Below are 17,646 nucleotides of genomic sequence, written 5' to 3'. Positions count from 1 at the left end.
ATTACACTGTGCATGTTTCCCTGAAATGAAACTGTATGTTATTGGTTAACCAGGATGTTTAGCATAATCACTCTGCTAGACTCTGGTGGAGGGAGGTGATTATCACTGAGAACAGATGGGCAGGTCCACGGCACTGCCAGATTCTGCACAAGCTCCATTTATCGTTGGTTCTCTTTCCCCCGTTCTGTGTTTTTATTCTTTTTAAAGAATCATTGTATGTTTTAAGGAACTAACAGCACAAAAGATTGGGGGCTGATACCCTTTCAGGTTAGCTTTCAAACGTGGAAGACAGATTCAATGCTATCACTGTGTATCTAAGAAGAATGGTACAGATTTCATTTTCCCCTCCAGTCTCCCTCAATGCACGCACGGATTTATCTCTACGCTAAGCTCTCTGCTCTGCATCTGTAGCTCCTTGTGGATTATATTGTGTCTGTGATCAGAAATGATTTTCTCGGATATGAACACCGTTTCTGGCTCCCCTAAAGTGCATCCTCCTAATGGAACCCGGTTTTACACTTTCCAAGTAAGTGTGCTTTATGTGGCTTCACTACTGAGGAAGTTAATGCATTGTCAAACTTCTAATAAAGAGCAATATGAAGAAAGGGAAGCTGAAAAGTGTGGAAGGGATAGATGGGATGCATGAGATGAATAATGTGCATGTGAGTTTAATCTGTTTCTGAATGTGAAACAGAATGGCAGTAATTCTCAGAGAATCCAAGCAAAATGTGAGTGAGCGCTTTATTTTCTTCAAAGGTTTAACAGACCTCTACAGTATCAATCTTGAAAGTTTATAGGTTGTGTTGTGTGTCCTGATATTATTTATGGCTCTAATATGGCAAATATTGTCATTATATTCCTTGTGTATCACAGACAGAATAAAATTGAAAGACTATCAGGGAACTTTGCAAACTAAGTCCTCTGTGCTAAGACAAATGTGCTATGCATATCTTAAGAAAATTTTTGCAATTTAATTTTAAGTATATACAATGTGTAAGCAGTTTACAATACAAAAGGCTAAGTTCCATATTTACTATACTTTATTTGAAATAAAGTAGAAAGAAACTCATTAAAAGGGCAGAGTTTCTGTGTTATTAAATAGCAAAAAAATGATCCATCACATATACATAAATGTGAACTATGAAAGCTGTGGCCTGCTAAATATATTTCCATTCCTGGGAATAAATCAGTTCTTCTTCTAGATAATGGTTCTGTCTAAAGTAAATCAGGCTGTACTTTATATTTATCTTCAAATGTCTTCTTTCTGTATCCAGATGTGTGTGTGTGTGTGTGTGTGTGTGTGTGTGTGTGTGTGTGTGTGTGTGTGTGTGTTTCAGTCAGACCATCATTGCATGGACAGGGCAGATGAAAAATTTCCCTCCTTTTTGTTATGGACAAATAAACAGCCTGCCATTAAGTTGTTGTGGCATTCCAGTTACAGTTTTCTGAGAAATACAGATATGTACAGAATTAATATAATAAATGTAGTCAGAATTATCCTAAAGGTGACTCTATAAATATGGATGGGATTTATTTATGATATATGAGTATCTCGTGAACTATATGAATGAGAACTGTTCTTTCTCTTCCCCATCCATACTTCTATTTTTTAATATTTTTATTGTAATTAATAAAAGGGTTACATGGTATTTTCCAGCTACAAGGTGCATTAATTCACATAATTGACACCCTTTCACATGTCTTGGTCCCCATTACCCTCCCTATACTTCTATTTTTAATCCTGTCTTCTCTCTTGGCTTACACTGACGTCTGGTGAGAGTGTAGTTCTGGGTTGTTCCTGACTATATTGTCTTACTTGTTGTGATCTGCTTATTGTGGCAATGATTCAAAATGCAGTTGGCCTGGGGCTGTTCACAGACTTATTACTTTTTATTTTCTTCTCCAAACCCTGACATATAAACACTAGACAATATCCCAGAGCTGATTCTTCCAGGCAGCTTTTGGCATTAGGCATTCTACTTGAGTATTAAAGTTTAAGGGTCAGTCAATTCCTTATGCTCAGTCATGACACAAGCTTTTTACAATTCCTTCAGTGCAAATCTTGCCAACATCCTTTTTGGCAGGTGATTTTCTTTGAAAACATGTTGGAATAATTTGAACCACTCCCTTTCTGTGGGTGTAATGACATGTTCATATAAAAACCCCAAGATTTCAGGCAAAAAAATAAATGTCAGCAAATAAAACTCCTTTTATCTTACATTTATTTTTGTTATAAAAAGGTATTTGATTTTTGAAAAAAAATGTGCAATAATGGAAACGTGTCTTTACATTTGCATGCACATCATTTTGCTGCTATTATTGTCTTGGGTTTTGGTGGAAGAGAAAAGAGAAGTTTTTAAAGCATTAGGGAAAGCTTATGGTGGAATCCCTGCTTTTAATTTTAAAGGAAAGAATAGGATGATCATTTTTATTATTTTTACACAATAATCTATTTTTAACATAGTAGATTTTCTTCTTGAAATGTCCTAAAGAGAAATGAGATGCTGTAAAAATAACACCATGTCTTAAAAAGGTATCTTGTGAAATAGATTAAATTTTAAAAAATGATTTTCATTGTCAAATAGTGTAAGGGTACTTCTGAAATGAATCTTCTTCAAGTTCAGATTTTGATACTGACTTTCTGAAAATCATTTCAGCACAGAAGTTAACCTATGCAAAACATTTAGAAACCTTAACATGAATATGACTTGACATGAATTTTATTTGCATCTTATTAAGCACACAAACCATTTCCTATCATTTTTTGGGAAATTGTGTTACAAAAATTTAAGGATATATTTTTGATTCAATTGGTTTAAAGGTAAAAGAAAAGTAATAAATGAGAAGCTGAAGAATATTCTAAGATTTTCTATTTAATTTCATTTAATTTAGTCAAATACATTCATATTCATACATATTCATATTCATGCAAATGTTTTCTTGTGCAAAATATTTAAAGCTTAATTTAAATTGATTTTCCTATGTATGAATTCTCACTTCTATATCAATATGAACACACAAGTTCTAATCAGAAGTGCCTGGACTCTGTATGATGACAACACTTAGTTTTTGCTTCTCATGTAATTAGTTACTTATCATCCCAAATAACAGAATCAGCCAGAGTCTAATTGCCTGTGATTTCCTTGAACTGGCAAAAGTTGTGTAAATGCTAGCGTGGGTAAAATTACAATGTATTTTGTATTACAATTTGTAGCACTCCAATGTGTAGCAATAGTAAACTAACCTTAAAAATTAAACATATATATATTTCTATACTAATATATTTATATCTTTAATATGTCCATGGGTTTTAGATATGTGAACATATATTGCATGCAGTAAGTTCTTCTTAATCTTGTAGCCACAAAATGACACCCTAAGATGATTTTTCATTTCTATGTTTGCGAAGGAAACTTTGATCGTTCTACTAAACCACCAGATTGGCTAATCCTGACCTATGTCTTAACCCTCTCAGAGATGTTGCAACTAACATGCTTACTTCACTATTTAGGTATTAAACACCTTCTATCCAGTGGTTCTTCTCTTATTCCCTATTTTAATTTATTGGAGTACTGTGGCAAATTTTATGTAAAAGAAAATATTACACTAGTATCAAAAACATAAGAATCAACTTGGTTCAGGGGAAATTTGATCTATTTATCTCAGAGAAGATGGACTATTTCCGCTTGGGGTGCCTTTTTAGCTATACAAAGTTAATATTGTTAGCTTTGTGAGTGAACAACACTGTGTATAGAAATATATAACATGTACCCTCAGAAATTCATAGGAAGCATTTACCTCAAACTATGGAAGTGAAATAACTCTCACTTCTATGATTATAGTCCTAGAAGGACCAAGTTCAATTCTGTACTTTGGCATAATTTGGACTTGGTGGTTTGAATTATATGCAAATAATGTGTGATTTGTTTTGAATTTGCCCTTTGGAAAATGCTTCCTTAAAGACTTATCCAAAGCATATATCTTCTATGAAGCATTCATTCATCACTGCATTGTAGCATAAGGTATTTTTTACTTGGATACCCTTAGCCTGTTCATACTACTTACTACTGCATACATCATTGTATTTCCTGAGATTATTTTATTAACCTGTATTGTTAATGAACTGATACCAACACTATAGTCATGTGATATATAAAGTGAAAAGTTTTAAAAAAGAAATATTATCACAGTAAGATATACATTAATTTTTCTATTATTTGAAGAGTCAGGTACCACAATGCAGACAACACATAAAGCTAAATTTATTTAATACTTGTATTTAACATCTACATGTTTTAGCAAAGAAAATCTTTAACTATATTGTATTTAAATATATTGATATGGAAGCTAGCCAGAAACTTTTCTGAGAAATCTACTTTTTCCCATTCTTTCTTAAATAGATATTTTAGTATTATCTGGAGAACTTGTAATCTTGATTAGAATATATTTTCATGTTTGGGAGATATGACTAACATTTGAAATACATAAAGGATGAAAATAATAAATTTTAGCACTCACTTGCATGAACAATTCTCAAACAACAGAATTGGTAACTCGTTGCTACAACATATTTCTGCATCAATATAACTGAAACAATTCTGTCTATTTAGCAAAAACCAAATCTTGTGTATCTTATGATTTTGATATTTGAGAGGAATCATCATTATTTTTCTATTATTTACAGCACTATATGAAAGCTTATTGTGTTGACAGTTGTGAAATGCATCTGGAAATACATCAGAATGCTTGACATAAGTTCCATGCTCAAATATGAAATTAGGAGTAAAGCCAAAGTAGTCCTCATCTCATAGGACTTTTTTTTTTTTTTTTTTTTTTTTGCTGGTCATGGGGTTTGAACTCAGGGTCTGAGCATTGTCCTTGGACTTTTCTCCAGGCTAGAGATCTACCACTTGAGCCGCAGCACTACTTCCCTTTTTTTCCAATGCATGTGGTCCCAAGAGTGCTAGGCAAGCACTCTACCACTAGGCCAAACTCCCGGCCCATCTCATAGGACTTATTAAGAGACAAGTTTTCATTGTAAATAGACAGACGTCTTCATGAATGGCAGAACTGAGGTCTATGTAAATTAATTAGACTGTCTGGGAGAGGCAGTACAAGTTGCATTTAGGTATATAATAGTGTGCTCAAAGCTTTTCCCTAGTGTGTCAGACAAGCAGGGCTTTAGTATAACCACCACAGAATACCAACACGGGAACTAGCCAGATTCTAAATATAAACACAGATTTGACTGCTATCCTCAGGTTTGGGGCTTAGTATGGAAGAATTTTCAGCAAAGAATGTCAGACTGGAATTTACTCTTAAGTTCAAATAATGGATGTTTCCAGCTAGGAATTGGGCTGGAAAAGAGAAAAATTTAGTCCCTTTCAATTTAATCCAGATGATACCCACACTTTACAGATGAAGAAACATGTTCACACAATGATTCTGCATATAGTGATACAAAAAGCTACCACTGAAGGATCTGTCTGTAAGGAGGGTTATGCAACACAAAATTCAGGTTCTTTCCTCTGAAATCTGTTTCCCAGTGTTATGATGACTGCATCTAGTAACAAAAGTATTTAAGTTAAATAATTTATAATCCTATTATATATTAGGTAAGAAGTTTTATTTATAATGAAACTTCAAAGTACTGTAGTAAACTTTATGTTTACTCCTCTAATACTCTTTTGTATTTCTTCTCCCATGTCAGATTTTTAAATTTAAGTTTTTTATATTTCTAGCTCTTCATTTAGTCTTAACTAGCAGTTTTCCCCTAACTGAAAATCTATTTTATCATAATAAAATTGATCCCCCAACCTCACTAATATTCTAGAACGTCATAGAAGGAGAAATTGTTCCAACTTTGCAAAGGAAATCAGTCCATCGAAATTCTCATTTGCACAAATTTCAACCTATTAGTAACTTTCTACACTATACTTTAACACATGAAGACCATAACATAGAACATGTTCCACACTACATTCTAGATCCAAGAGCTCAGGAGTCTTAACAGTTGGAGTGCTTAGTATACAGACACAGTGGGTAGGTTAATGTTGAATTCATCACAAATTATAAAGAAGCATCATCAGATCTCCAGCATGATAGCCTGATTTATGATGACAAATTTTACGAAAGGACTGGCCAGTAGAAACTTCAATATCTAGAAGGTCTTTCTCCAGTGATAGTTCTTCATATATATATATTTACTATATATTTTCATATTTATTTATTTGCTAGGTTGAAATTATATAATCATTTATTTTATAGGCCAAATTTAGCTGTAATTGATATGTGAATTGTAACAATCCCAAGCTACTTTTTTTACACTAATCACACTGAGTAATGACGATCTTTAGTTTATATATCCTTTAGAGCACATATTGATCCAGAAGTTCACACGTTTAGACAGCATATTACCATGCCGAAAAGATACTCAACAGCTGTTAAGTTGTCATTTTCCTGCCACCCAGACAGTCTACAATGAAACAAAAGCTTTAGATCCTGACCTCTGTAAACACAATTGGTTGCCTTTTAAGACACTCTTTACAAGTTAAAATTGGATCAACATGTTGTCACGTTGATCAGCTTTCTATTACTGTGACAAAATAAATGAGATAACCAACTGAAAAAGAAGCAAGATTGATTTTGAATCATCCTTTTGGAGGTTTCAGGCTTTGTCTGGTTAGCCTAGTAGCAGAAAACAGCATTTCCTGATTGGTTATATAGTCATTGTCTCAAAGGATTTTTGTTTCTGGAAATTAACTTTCACAAGAAGAAACTTAGCAATCTCTTTATTATGTTAGTTAAATGTCACTTTAAGATGTATTTTATTATTGCACAAATAATAAAGTACCTGACTTGTTGACTGTAATATCTTTATCTCCTCTATTTTGTTTTAAAATGTACAGCTCTCCATGTAACATTTACTCACAATACCCAGACAAAGTATCAGACAGTGCCTCTGAGGCACAGCCTGGTGTGGTTGACAGAGAACAGGATGGAAAATCACACTGACACCTCACCTGTCACTTACTGACTATGACTTCAGGCAAGCGATTTATTCTGAATGTGGGTTCTTTCACCACAAAGCAAGATTAAAATCACAACCCACAGTTACTTGTGAAGATTGTTAATGGTATAAACTATCCAACATATCATAGCTTTTATATTTTTGTGATGCTTAGCATTCTACGCAAGGTGTCCTGAATAGTAGGCATAAAAGGCAGTCAAACATCAAGCTCTATCTCAGCTTTCTCACTGGAAGCTTTTATAATAGCACAGCTGATCATCATCATCGTGACCATCTTGTGGCTAACGATCAGGTAATGATCATCCTAATAATGATAATAAGTGATTTGATCAGTGACCTCCGGATTAACTTCCTATAACCCCCATCCCCTGAAATTCCCACCATAAGCTAACCCTTCTTGTTAAATTAGAGTTGACCCTCTAGGGATAACATTACCTAGTGAAGTGTCAGTACATGCTTTCTGAAGAGATTTAGTGAAGCCCTGACAGCTCCTAATGTGTGTTCATGCCATGGTGTTAGTATGCTCAAGCTGCCCTGGTGAGAGGCATCCATGGAGAGGATCTCAGGCCATAGCCAGGAGCCTGCATGGATGTGCTTGTCATGTGGATGAAACACTCTGAATGCTGGTACTCCAGCAGCCAGTCCAGCAGTCAGTAAAAGCTTCCTAAGCCGACCTCTGGCTGCAATGTCACAAGAGGCCCAAGGCAGAAACTCTTACCCAGAGCTGTCCCCAAATCCTGACCCACATCAGAAAGAGGTACCTATGAAACAGGACTTTAAACCACTGAAGTCTAGATAATGTGTTATGTAATAATAGATATCTAATGTAACCATAATATAAAAATACAACAGATAACTACTTCAACAAAAAAATGTTTAGGTTAACAGTTTACATTCTCTCTCTCTCTTCTAAATATAATTCTAGCCCCCATCTACTCTACTTCAAACCTTTATGATCACCAGTATTGTGATTTTAAAACATCAATATCTTCACGTTAACCAGTTTAATGAGTCTTTCTTTCTGAAAGTCTCCTTCATGAAATTTATTCAGTACACCTGTTTGCCATTCAGCAAGTACCATTAGTTCTCTGCCTCTCTTTTTCTTTGTGTTTTTTTAACTACTCCATCATATGTACTACTGCTATTTTATGGAGTTTGAATGAACATATGCATGTTTCTAGCATTTGCCAATGACTTTGTCTTAGTAGAAAACACATGCCTGGAACACATGGCTGCTTGCCAATATTGTGCAAGGCAAGGGACTTTATACAGGGCATATTCAGCCCAGTGAAAAAATTTGGAAGGAAAATATGAAAATCTTCTTGCATAGTTTTAAAAAGCAAAGTAATTTGCTATGTTTTACAGTTTTCATGATCCCTGTGAGCTGCACATGGATCAACTAAATTCAGATGTTGTATATTTATAAATCTACTCATCTCTCAAAAAATGGAAACCCTATACACAGAAAGTGAAAATTTTTTTTCCAAGAGAAACAAATGTTCAGAGTCAGCATGATGACTGCAGGTAGAAACTCGATTGCATATAGTTTATTCATGACAACTGCAAGTAAGTAGCATTCTGGGGACCACAGTACTGAGAAAAACAGTCCATTGCATTGATTAAGTCTTAAGTACAAAGGCACAACCTTTTATTTCTGGGAAGCCAAATTCAGTGGCACAGAATTTGTATATAGTTTCTTTCTAATTATGACAATATTTTAGCTAATGGAATTTTGTAACTTTCTAAAAATACAATTGAATTGAAATCTCTGTAGGACACGTGGAAAGATGAAGAGTCAATAATGATTTGTGTAGTTTAGTCTTAAGTGTAATCTGGCTCCTGGCAAATAGATGTACTTCAGCTATTAAGTATAATTGTACATTATCAGAGTACTGCATTAGTTCTCTGATTATAGCAAGAATATATGAACATGCAATTCATAGGCAGATGGTAAGGTGTGGCATGAAACCTTCTGGCTACACAGAAGTAGATGGTTAAAAAAGGAAATGTGAAAGTTATTTTTCCTGGTGTCTATAAAGCATAGCTAGATATACAGTGATAGTTATTTTTGTATTGTGATATTAGAAAATATAACATTGGATGTGCAGCTCAGCTCCATCTGTCTAGTAACTAGATAAACCATGAACACAGACATGGCACCTGAAGTACAACTTTAATAAGAGGGTGAAAATGGGAGGCACATTCACTTCTGAGATCATTCCCCATCAAGGACAGTTTACAAATGGATTTATTTACCTCTTTCAGTGAAGATACTAAGCTATCTTTAAATTATATGTTTGTATTATATTTTAAGCTATCTTTAATTATCTTTAAATATTGACCAGAGTGAGATCTTAAGGTCACTGAAAGCTTCTTTCACAGTAATAAATATTTCAGAAATAATTTAGTATAGTTAAGAGCGATAATGAATTACAGCATACAGGTACATTTTACTGAATAATTTTGGAACTCCTGGCATTGACAATCAAACTTCTGCTCTTCCTTGGTATTCGATGAGCCACTTAGTTGGGAAGGTAGACAGGGAAGTCATGATTATAATAGTTTAGAGAAAATATGACATGAAAGTCTCTGAATAGCAGCACAGAAATCAGTGTGAGGACTTACATTCACTAAGAAAGAGCATAAGATCCCGTTGAATTTAGTGCTGACTCTGCACTTTCCCTTTGAGAATGTTGTCTTCCTAATAGCAGTGTGGCTTCAGTAGCAAAGATTATCTACGCATGTCTTAAGAATGTAATAAATGAAATGATTCTAGGATATGGAAACAAGAGTTTTATCTTGGGTGATTGTTGTCCTTAATGTACCATGTTATTTCTCTTCCTCACCCCTATGGTTGATGTGGTTACTGTATCTGATTTTATTACCTGGTATATTTTATATATACATGTATTTGTTTATTTGAAATAGGGAAAGAAAGGGGGAAAACAAGATGATTGAGAAGGATGGAGAGAGGGACACTGGGACAAAACATAAGAGGGGTATTAATGTATGAGAAGTAATGCACCTACTACCTGACGGATTTAACTGTAATCCCTCTATCCATTAAAAATGCATGCAGACATTGATAGCATTCTAGAATAGTGACATGTAGAAAATACTTTAATGGTGTTGTCAGAAAGAACTGATAGTTTTCCCCAGTGCCATAGAAAATGCGAATGACAATTTTGTGCCTACTCTCTTGGGTGTCTTATTCTTTGTGGTGTCCTGTGCTTTGAGGTTTCTGTGATAATGGACAACAAGGAAAGATATACTACTGTTTTGTGTGGTTTCCCATTTTCTGGAAAGTTCTTTTGCCTTTGCCTTCCATCTTAGGAGCACAGACAAACATAAATAAATGGTTTTTTTTATGCTTAACTTTTTAAAATTTTATTTTTATGGTCATTAAGGTCATAAGTACATTTATTTTCAAACACTGTTAGCCTCTACCTTGTTTTCACCAACTTTCCCTCCCCAAGGACTCCCTCCGTACCCCAAACAGTAAAGTTAACTTCCAACATAGTATCGTCTATCTCTATGTACATATGGAATATGTATATAAATGCATATAAAATACTAATCAAAATGAACTCCAATATATGGAAGCAAGCAGGTTTTTTTCTTTGTTTTTTTTTCCCTTTGCTGTGTGAAATTATTCCTTTTTTCTTTCATTTTTTAAAAATTTAGCTTATCCCCTTTTGCCACTTTTCTTGATTTTTGTACCCTGTATATATGTTTATATATACCTTTATCTGATTTGGGGACTTGAAATAACAAAATGGTGAAAAAAAGGACAAAGAAAGAATCAATAAACTTTTCTTAAGGATAGAACTGTGATCATCATCTTTTCCACATGGATTTGATCATAATTCTAAGATAACCTTTATTTTATATCATAGCATTTTCCCATTAATACATCAATTATTTAGTGTACATTCTTATGCATTTTAGCAACTCTATAGGTTCATGGAGGCAATGCTACAAGCCAGTTACAAAATTTCTGTGGAGTTTTGAGTGTGGCTGAAGAGGCAGAGCATTTAAGAATTGCAGTCCCCAGAGGCCCAAGACAATCCTATCATATTCTCAAGTTTCCATTTATATTACTGTTTATCACACTGCCCCTCTCCCTTGTGTATTCACTGGCAAGTTTGAGACTGCATTCTGAAAGCATATTTATGCTTTCATACAGAATGTAATTCCTGTAGTTTCCCTACTTTCCTTCAGCTTAACACCTTTGGAGATTCATCCATTCATCCAGTTTGTAGCATCTATTAATAACAAGGATTTCTTTCTTTTCTTTTTTTTTTTTTTTTTTTTTTGCAATTTAGACACAGTGCTGGTGGTCCATTTATTCTTTCAATTAATTTTTTTTCTTGTGTAGATATACCATAGTTGAAGTTGCAGTAAACTTTAAAGTACTAGAAAAATGAGCATTTAATCTAATCTGTATTAGATTACTGTATTAACAGTAATGGGGAAGATTTTATTCTTAAAAATAGTCTAAAGGTATTTTAAAATTAGGTTTGTTTGTGCGTTTAAGAATTGATTCTTGAGAGAGCTTGTTTGGAGATTCTAGCAGGGGAGCGCAGCTACTCATATACCCTTGACACAAGACCGGTCCTCAAAAGCCATATAATGAGTGATTGTTGTCCTTAATGTACCATGTTATCTCTCATCTCTTTTGCTGTCCCTTGGTTATCTCATATTGCTACAGTATCTCACTTTGTTATCTGATATATTGGATATATTTGTATTTGGTTACTTGATATTGGATAGGGAAGAGGGGAAAACAAGATGAGGGGTGGGAAATGGGGAGCAAGACATGAGAAAAGTTATCAATGGATGTGAATTGATCACCTTCTATCTGGCAAATATAATGTAACCCTTCTATTAATTACAATAAAAAATATGAAAAAAAGAATTGATTCTTTTGTAAATTTTATTGTCCATTCTTATGCACCAATATTAGAATCAAAACCTGGATGTGGATGGTGGATAAAAGTGTTGGTTTGAGTTTTATTGTATACATGTATTTTTTAAATTTTTTATTCTGTAAATACTTGAAAACAACAATTTGAAGGCATGGCAAAAAAAAAACAACTGAATTAATGTGAACTAGTAAGGCAGTGAAATTCAAACAGAGAGTATTTTGTTCTTCCAGGGGACATTTGTCAATCAATTATAGGAAATATTTAATAGTTACAGGAGACATCGACAGTAGTTGACTTTAAAAAATAGTGAAAGATATGAGAAGTAATGCACCTATCTGACAAATATGACTGTGATCCTTCTATATATTACCTCTATAATAAAAATAAAATAAAAAAGAAAAGTGAAAAAATAGTCAAAGAAGTTTGTGAATTTTTCCTTTAATTTGTTTCTTTGAGCCAGAGAGCACAATTAAATAACATTTTCATTAGGATACTTTCCTTAAATGTATGACATGTAGATGGAGCTCACTGGATTTTATCAGAGGAACACTTTAATCAACAAATACTTTTCTTTGCTGCCCATGACAAAATTTTTCTATACCTAGATGGAAATGGGTAGCAGTTTTAGTAGCCTGTACATAATTTTTCATAAATGAGTGGTCTGATAAATATATTTTTATAAATTTATGAAAAACATGTAAACTGACACATGATATCTACATGCACACATATATGCATATTCATGCATAGTGAACTATAATCTAAGTGGACATTGTGTATTCAATCATTAGGCTTGTAATCCTACATACTGATTTGTTGGTCATCTATCCAGCATGTTATGTAAGGTAACCATTCAACTGAGTAACTTTGTTAATTTTTTAAAACTATTAAATGGACTTCTGAGATTTCAGCCCATGCAGTATATGTCCAAGTCCTTAAGAAAATATGATAGGTATTTCAAGAGAAAAATTTGCTTTGTACTGGTGGTCATGGTAAAATTTGTACCTAAAAATTAATTAGTGTATGCAAACTTTTAAAAATTAATTGTATGTTGCTTTCCTATTTAATAATAAAATTTTTGGAATTGTGAATGCTGAAGAGTGCATCCATTTAAAAAAAAAACAAGATTGTTGTAGAAATAATAAATTTAGTCCTCTCCTGTTTTGCATAACTACTTCAGCCAGGGAACTAAGGGATTTTTGGAGGTGGGAAATAGAAGATAATGAACTAGCTTTAATTAGTTTTTCACCAAGCTTGTCACAGCATCCTGACAGCAGAGGAAGGTGGGACTGGGGGACAGGTTGAGGAGGTCTGCAGGGGGTGGTATATCTTTAAGCTTTAAGGCGTTGGAGGGGTGCCTGCTGGCCTTCCAGCTGTCTCCACAGTAGAGGTCAGCTGGTCTGGCTTGGGAGTAATGAACCCAAGAATGTCAAAGTCCATTTTGCAGCCCTTGGTGAGGAGCACTGTTTTTATGTAGCTCACTCAGGGGTAGTTAAACAAACAATGGCCAAGGTTAGGGAAGGTTTACAGAAGCAGAGACAAGAACTAGAAGCTCACCAAAGGTGGTTTGAAGCTCGGTATAGTAAATCTCCCCGGTTCACCACTCTCATGTCTAGTCTAATAGGACCTGTAGTGATATTAATACTTTTACTAACTTTTGGAACTTGTATTCTTAATAAGCTTGTGCAATTTATGAAAGAGAGACTAGGAATCATTCAGTTAATGGTCCAGAGAAGCTACTTCCCTGCAGGTGAAACAACTCAGGAAAATGATTTCATAGACTAGGAGCCAAGGTTGGCTCCTATGGAACAAAAGAAGGGGGAATGTAGAGATGAAAAATAACTACCCCCAGACCCAAAATTATTCCCCTTCAGTTATCAGAATAAAAAAAACCTCTGATTCGAAAAATCTCCAAGGACCCAGAGGCTGCACAAACAGGAACTTCTGAACCCTAGTCAGCCATTGTTCGCACAGGTGTCCATAAGCTCCAGGAACTAGCCTATTTTGTGTCAAAATTAGACTGCACGTATACCATCATATAGCATTTGCTTCCCAAGCCATAAAACTACTCTGTGACAGTTGAATGGGACCCAACTGGCATGAGAACTTCCCATCAGTTTCCACCAGCCTGGGAAGCTCCCTAATCCTTCTCTTATCTCACTCAACTACCTGATGGGTGTAAACCTGTGATTTTTGCCTTTAAAAAGACTGTGTAAACCCTGACCAATGGCTCCTCTCCCCACTTCACTGCCTCACTGCATTGGGGTGCGGGTGGACAGGTCCCCTGCCTGGCTTGTAACCTGCAATAAACCTTGCTTTTGCATATTGGAAAAAACAAACAAACAAAACAAAAAAACCCAAGATTGCATAAAAGTCAAATAATTGATTATTTTCAATGACTCATATATATTGTACTTATCTTGTTAAAAATAGCTGGAATTCTTATCACCGTGCCCACATGTTATAGTTTGCCAACACAGAAGTCATTTTTCTCTAAATCAATTGGCAATACGCAAAGCGGGGCAAAAAATTTAAGTGTGAATTTTGAAAAGGAATAAATGGAGCCTATGAACTTGGAAACATTTTTGTTAACACTTGAGGAAAGCATGCAAATCAATATTCAATTCAACTGAAAAGTTACAAAATAACATCTTTCATGCTACTTTTGCTGTCAAAACAATCTTGCTCTTTGATAGGTTATTTTGGTTTCTCTGATTAAAAAACTAATTATGCTGAAAGTCAACATATATTGGAGAATAGAAAGTCATAATGATTGGGTGAAGATTTGGAGAAAAATAGAGCGGGGAATGACAAGATATTTATTTTGCTGGATTTTGAATAATTGTAATTTTTGTCAGGCTATGGAAAGTTGGAAAACTAACTGATAGATAATGCTTATTTTTTCATGCATTAAATGTGCAATTTAAACTGCAGAGTCTGGAAACCCAGCATGCTCTATGTCACTGGTAAACATAAATATTTGATAAATATAAACAGACAAACATAAATGTAAACATAAACATAGAGAGTTGAACTGACTACGTTTAACTTAACCTATAAAAGGCAAATAAAGATTGCACCCATTTCATATTCTGTGTATTAGAATATACAAGTTCTTTACACATAGGTGTAATAATTAAGCACCACTCAGTGGAAGGTATTGATATTATTTAATTACTCCCTAATTTCATAATGAAAATATCCTAAATTTGCTTAATATAGTGTTTACTTGCTGTTATATTAAATCCAAGACACACTATTCTATGTAGATGATTACATTATTACTACAAATGCTATCAAGTGCCATTTAAACAGTATGACAATATGTCCTATAAGATAATATTGCTAGATTTCTCCTGAACAATACTTTTAAATAACTTCATATGTTACTAAATACATAAAGTATTTTTTGTCAGAACACTAGTATTTAGCTAACTTATGTTTTCTATGTAAATGTACACTTTCTCTTGTTGTTGGTCATGGGGGCTTGAACTCTGGTCCTGAGTGCTGTCCCTGAGCTCTTCAGCTCAAGGCTATTGCTCCACCACCTGAGCCACAAACTCATTTCCAGTTTTCTGGGGGTTAATTGGAGATAAGAGTCTCATGGTGCCCTGGCTTGCTTTGCTTTTGAATAGTGATCCTCAAATCTCAGCTTCCTGAGTAGCTAGGATTACAGGTGTGAGCAACCAGCACCCGCTACACTACTTTTCTTGTAAGCAAAGTTAAAAGCATTCACACAAATTTCTTCTAAAATATTCTTTTTAATCTCTAACCCAGAAGGACTAATAGAATAACAATTTATTCCTAGCTAGAGAAAAATCTATTGCTAGATATTTAAATCATGTATTGTATTTGTTATAGTTTAAAGAAATAAGTCTTCCTCAGTTTGCCTAAATAAAAAATTGAGAGTTTTTATTATATGCCTAGCTCATAATAAATGCAAATTATATAATATAGAAAGATGATATGATTGGGGGAGAAACACAGGCTTTGGTAGTGAGGGCTGAGATTGGAATAAAATGTAAATATGTATATAGATATAAAAATGAATATCTTCCTGTATAACTAATACAAATTAATCTAAAGGATAATATATCATAATCCAAAATATCATCTTGCTGAATTTTTATCAATATCAATATGCATTTTTATCAGAATTTACTATGTAGGTATGATAACTGAATTATTGGCCAAGTGATTGAACTTAATCACTAGTATCTTTCTTTCACTAAAAAACAGGGATATGGGGCCGGGAGTTTGGCCTAGTAGTAGAGTGCATGCCTAGCATGCACGAAGACCTGGGTTCGATTCCTCGGTACCACATACATAGCAAAAAGCCGGAAGTGGTGCTGAGGCTCAAGTGGTAGAGTGCTAGCCTTGAGAAAGTCCAAAGACAGTGCTCAAGCCCTGAGCCCAAACCCAGGACTGGCAAAAAAACAAAACAAAACAAACAAACAAAAAAACAGGGATATCACAAGAAAGAGCTAGATATCATATGCCTGCTGTTTTTTTTTTTTTGAATAGCTACCATATTCCTATTCCTAAATGTATATCAAGGACATCTTTATTATCATAAACTCAAGTTTTTTCATAGAGAACCATTTATTAAGACTCATCATTGGAGAAATGACAATGTCTCTTCTAGAAACTCAGTACATGGATGGTTTTCAAAAAAATACACTGGTACATGATAAATTATATACATAGTGAGACCAAAGGAAGATATTCTTAGAGGAAAAGCAGCATACCTGTATACATTTGATCATTTAAAATAATAATATTGAAATGGATTCCAGGAAATGGAAGCAAGAGTTTATTTTTCTTTGTTGCTGTTTTTGTTTTCTTTTTGTCTTGTTTGTTCATTTATCTGTCTTTGGGAGGGTGAGGAGAGGGAACAGAATTGGTGGAAAAAAGGATGAGCAATTACTGTGATACTATTATGCTGAAAATGCACTATACAACTTGAGGTGGGGACAGGAGGACAAAATGGAGAGAGCCAGAGAAGGGGCAACATTATTAAAAAACAAATATATTCTTGACCCAAATTATGTAACAGCAACCCCTTTGTATGTCACCTTTATAATGACAGTAAAAATGCATGGAAAAATAGGATAGATATCTAAAAATAACTTACATAAGGTTCTTAGGCAGGTGACAATGACCAATAGAAGGGAAATGGAAGACTGGAACAATTTCGAGACATTATGTCTAATTACAATATGAATATCTTCTTGATGAATATACTCAGAAAACTTAAAATCATTTAGTAAATTAAATGGTACTTGTTTTACTGGTTTTGCATTTTATACAATGAACACTTTATTCTAGGGCATGACATTGATTTGATGCGCCTGGTTTTATCTAATTCAGGAGGAGCATTACTGCAGTGCATTTGGTAGAATTTCCTATTTGAGCCCTAGTGACATTCCTCCCTAAGGAATTGTCCACAATGGCTTAAAATAAGTTGATTTCCTTTGGCCTTTTCTTACCTTAAAACCTAAACCTTCCCAGAGAGATATGAATTCTCTGTAAACAAGTGTGTATGACAGATTTGAGGCTTTTGGATTCTCATCTGCTCTTGGCAAGCAGTGTTTTCAAAAGGAAGTGAAGAACTCTTGGCTTCTCTCAAAATGAAGCAAATGGATGACAGATAAAGTGGTTGTTGCATGCTTCATGGTGTTTTAGAGA

General features: G+C 34.3%; 1 protein-coding gene across 16 annotated transcripts in view; it reads left to right on the top strand.

Moving 5' to 3' along the window:
• The window catches only part of Ppfia2 (PPFI scaffold protein A2), a 295,042-nt gene that overhangs the window by 95,876 nt on the left and 181,520 nt on the right, over positions 1-17,646 (top strand). For 5 of the 16 annotated variants that reach the window (XM_090328331.1, XM_090328329.1, XM_090328330.1 and 2 more), the window contains exon 1: positions 141-526. The exons of the other annotated variants lie outside the window; for them this stretch is intronic. In XM_090328331.1, coding sequence (XP_090184457.1) covers positions 446-526 — 81 coding nt within the window. In that variant the 5' untranslated portion in view covers positions 141-445. Of the gene's footprint in view, positions 1-140; positions 527-17,646 lie in introns of those variants that run through there. 16 annotated transcript variants of the gene reach the window in all.

Source organism: Megascapheus bottae, chromosome 2 (genome assembly GCF_031878675.1).
Source record: "Megascapheus bottae isolate mThoBot1 chromosome 2, mThoBot2.hap1, whole genome shotgun sequence".
In the NCBI taxonomy this organism is placed as follows: domain Eukaryota; kingdom Metazoa; phylum Chordata; class Mammalia; order Rodentia; family Geomyidae; genus Megascapheus; species Megascapheus bottae.
Note: the sequence above shows the minus strand (reverse complement) of the source record. Positions and strands in the feature narration are given on the sequence as shown.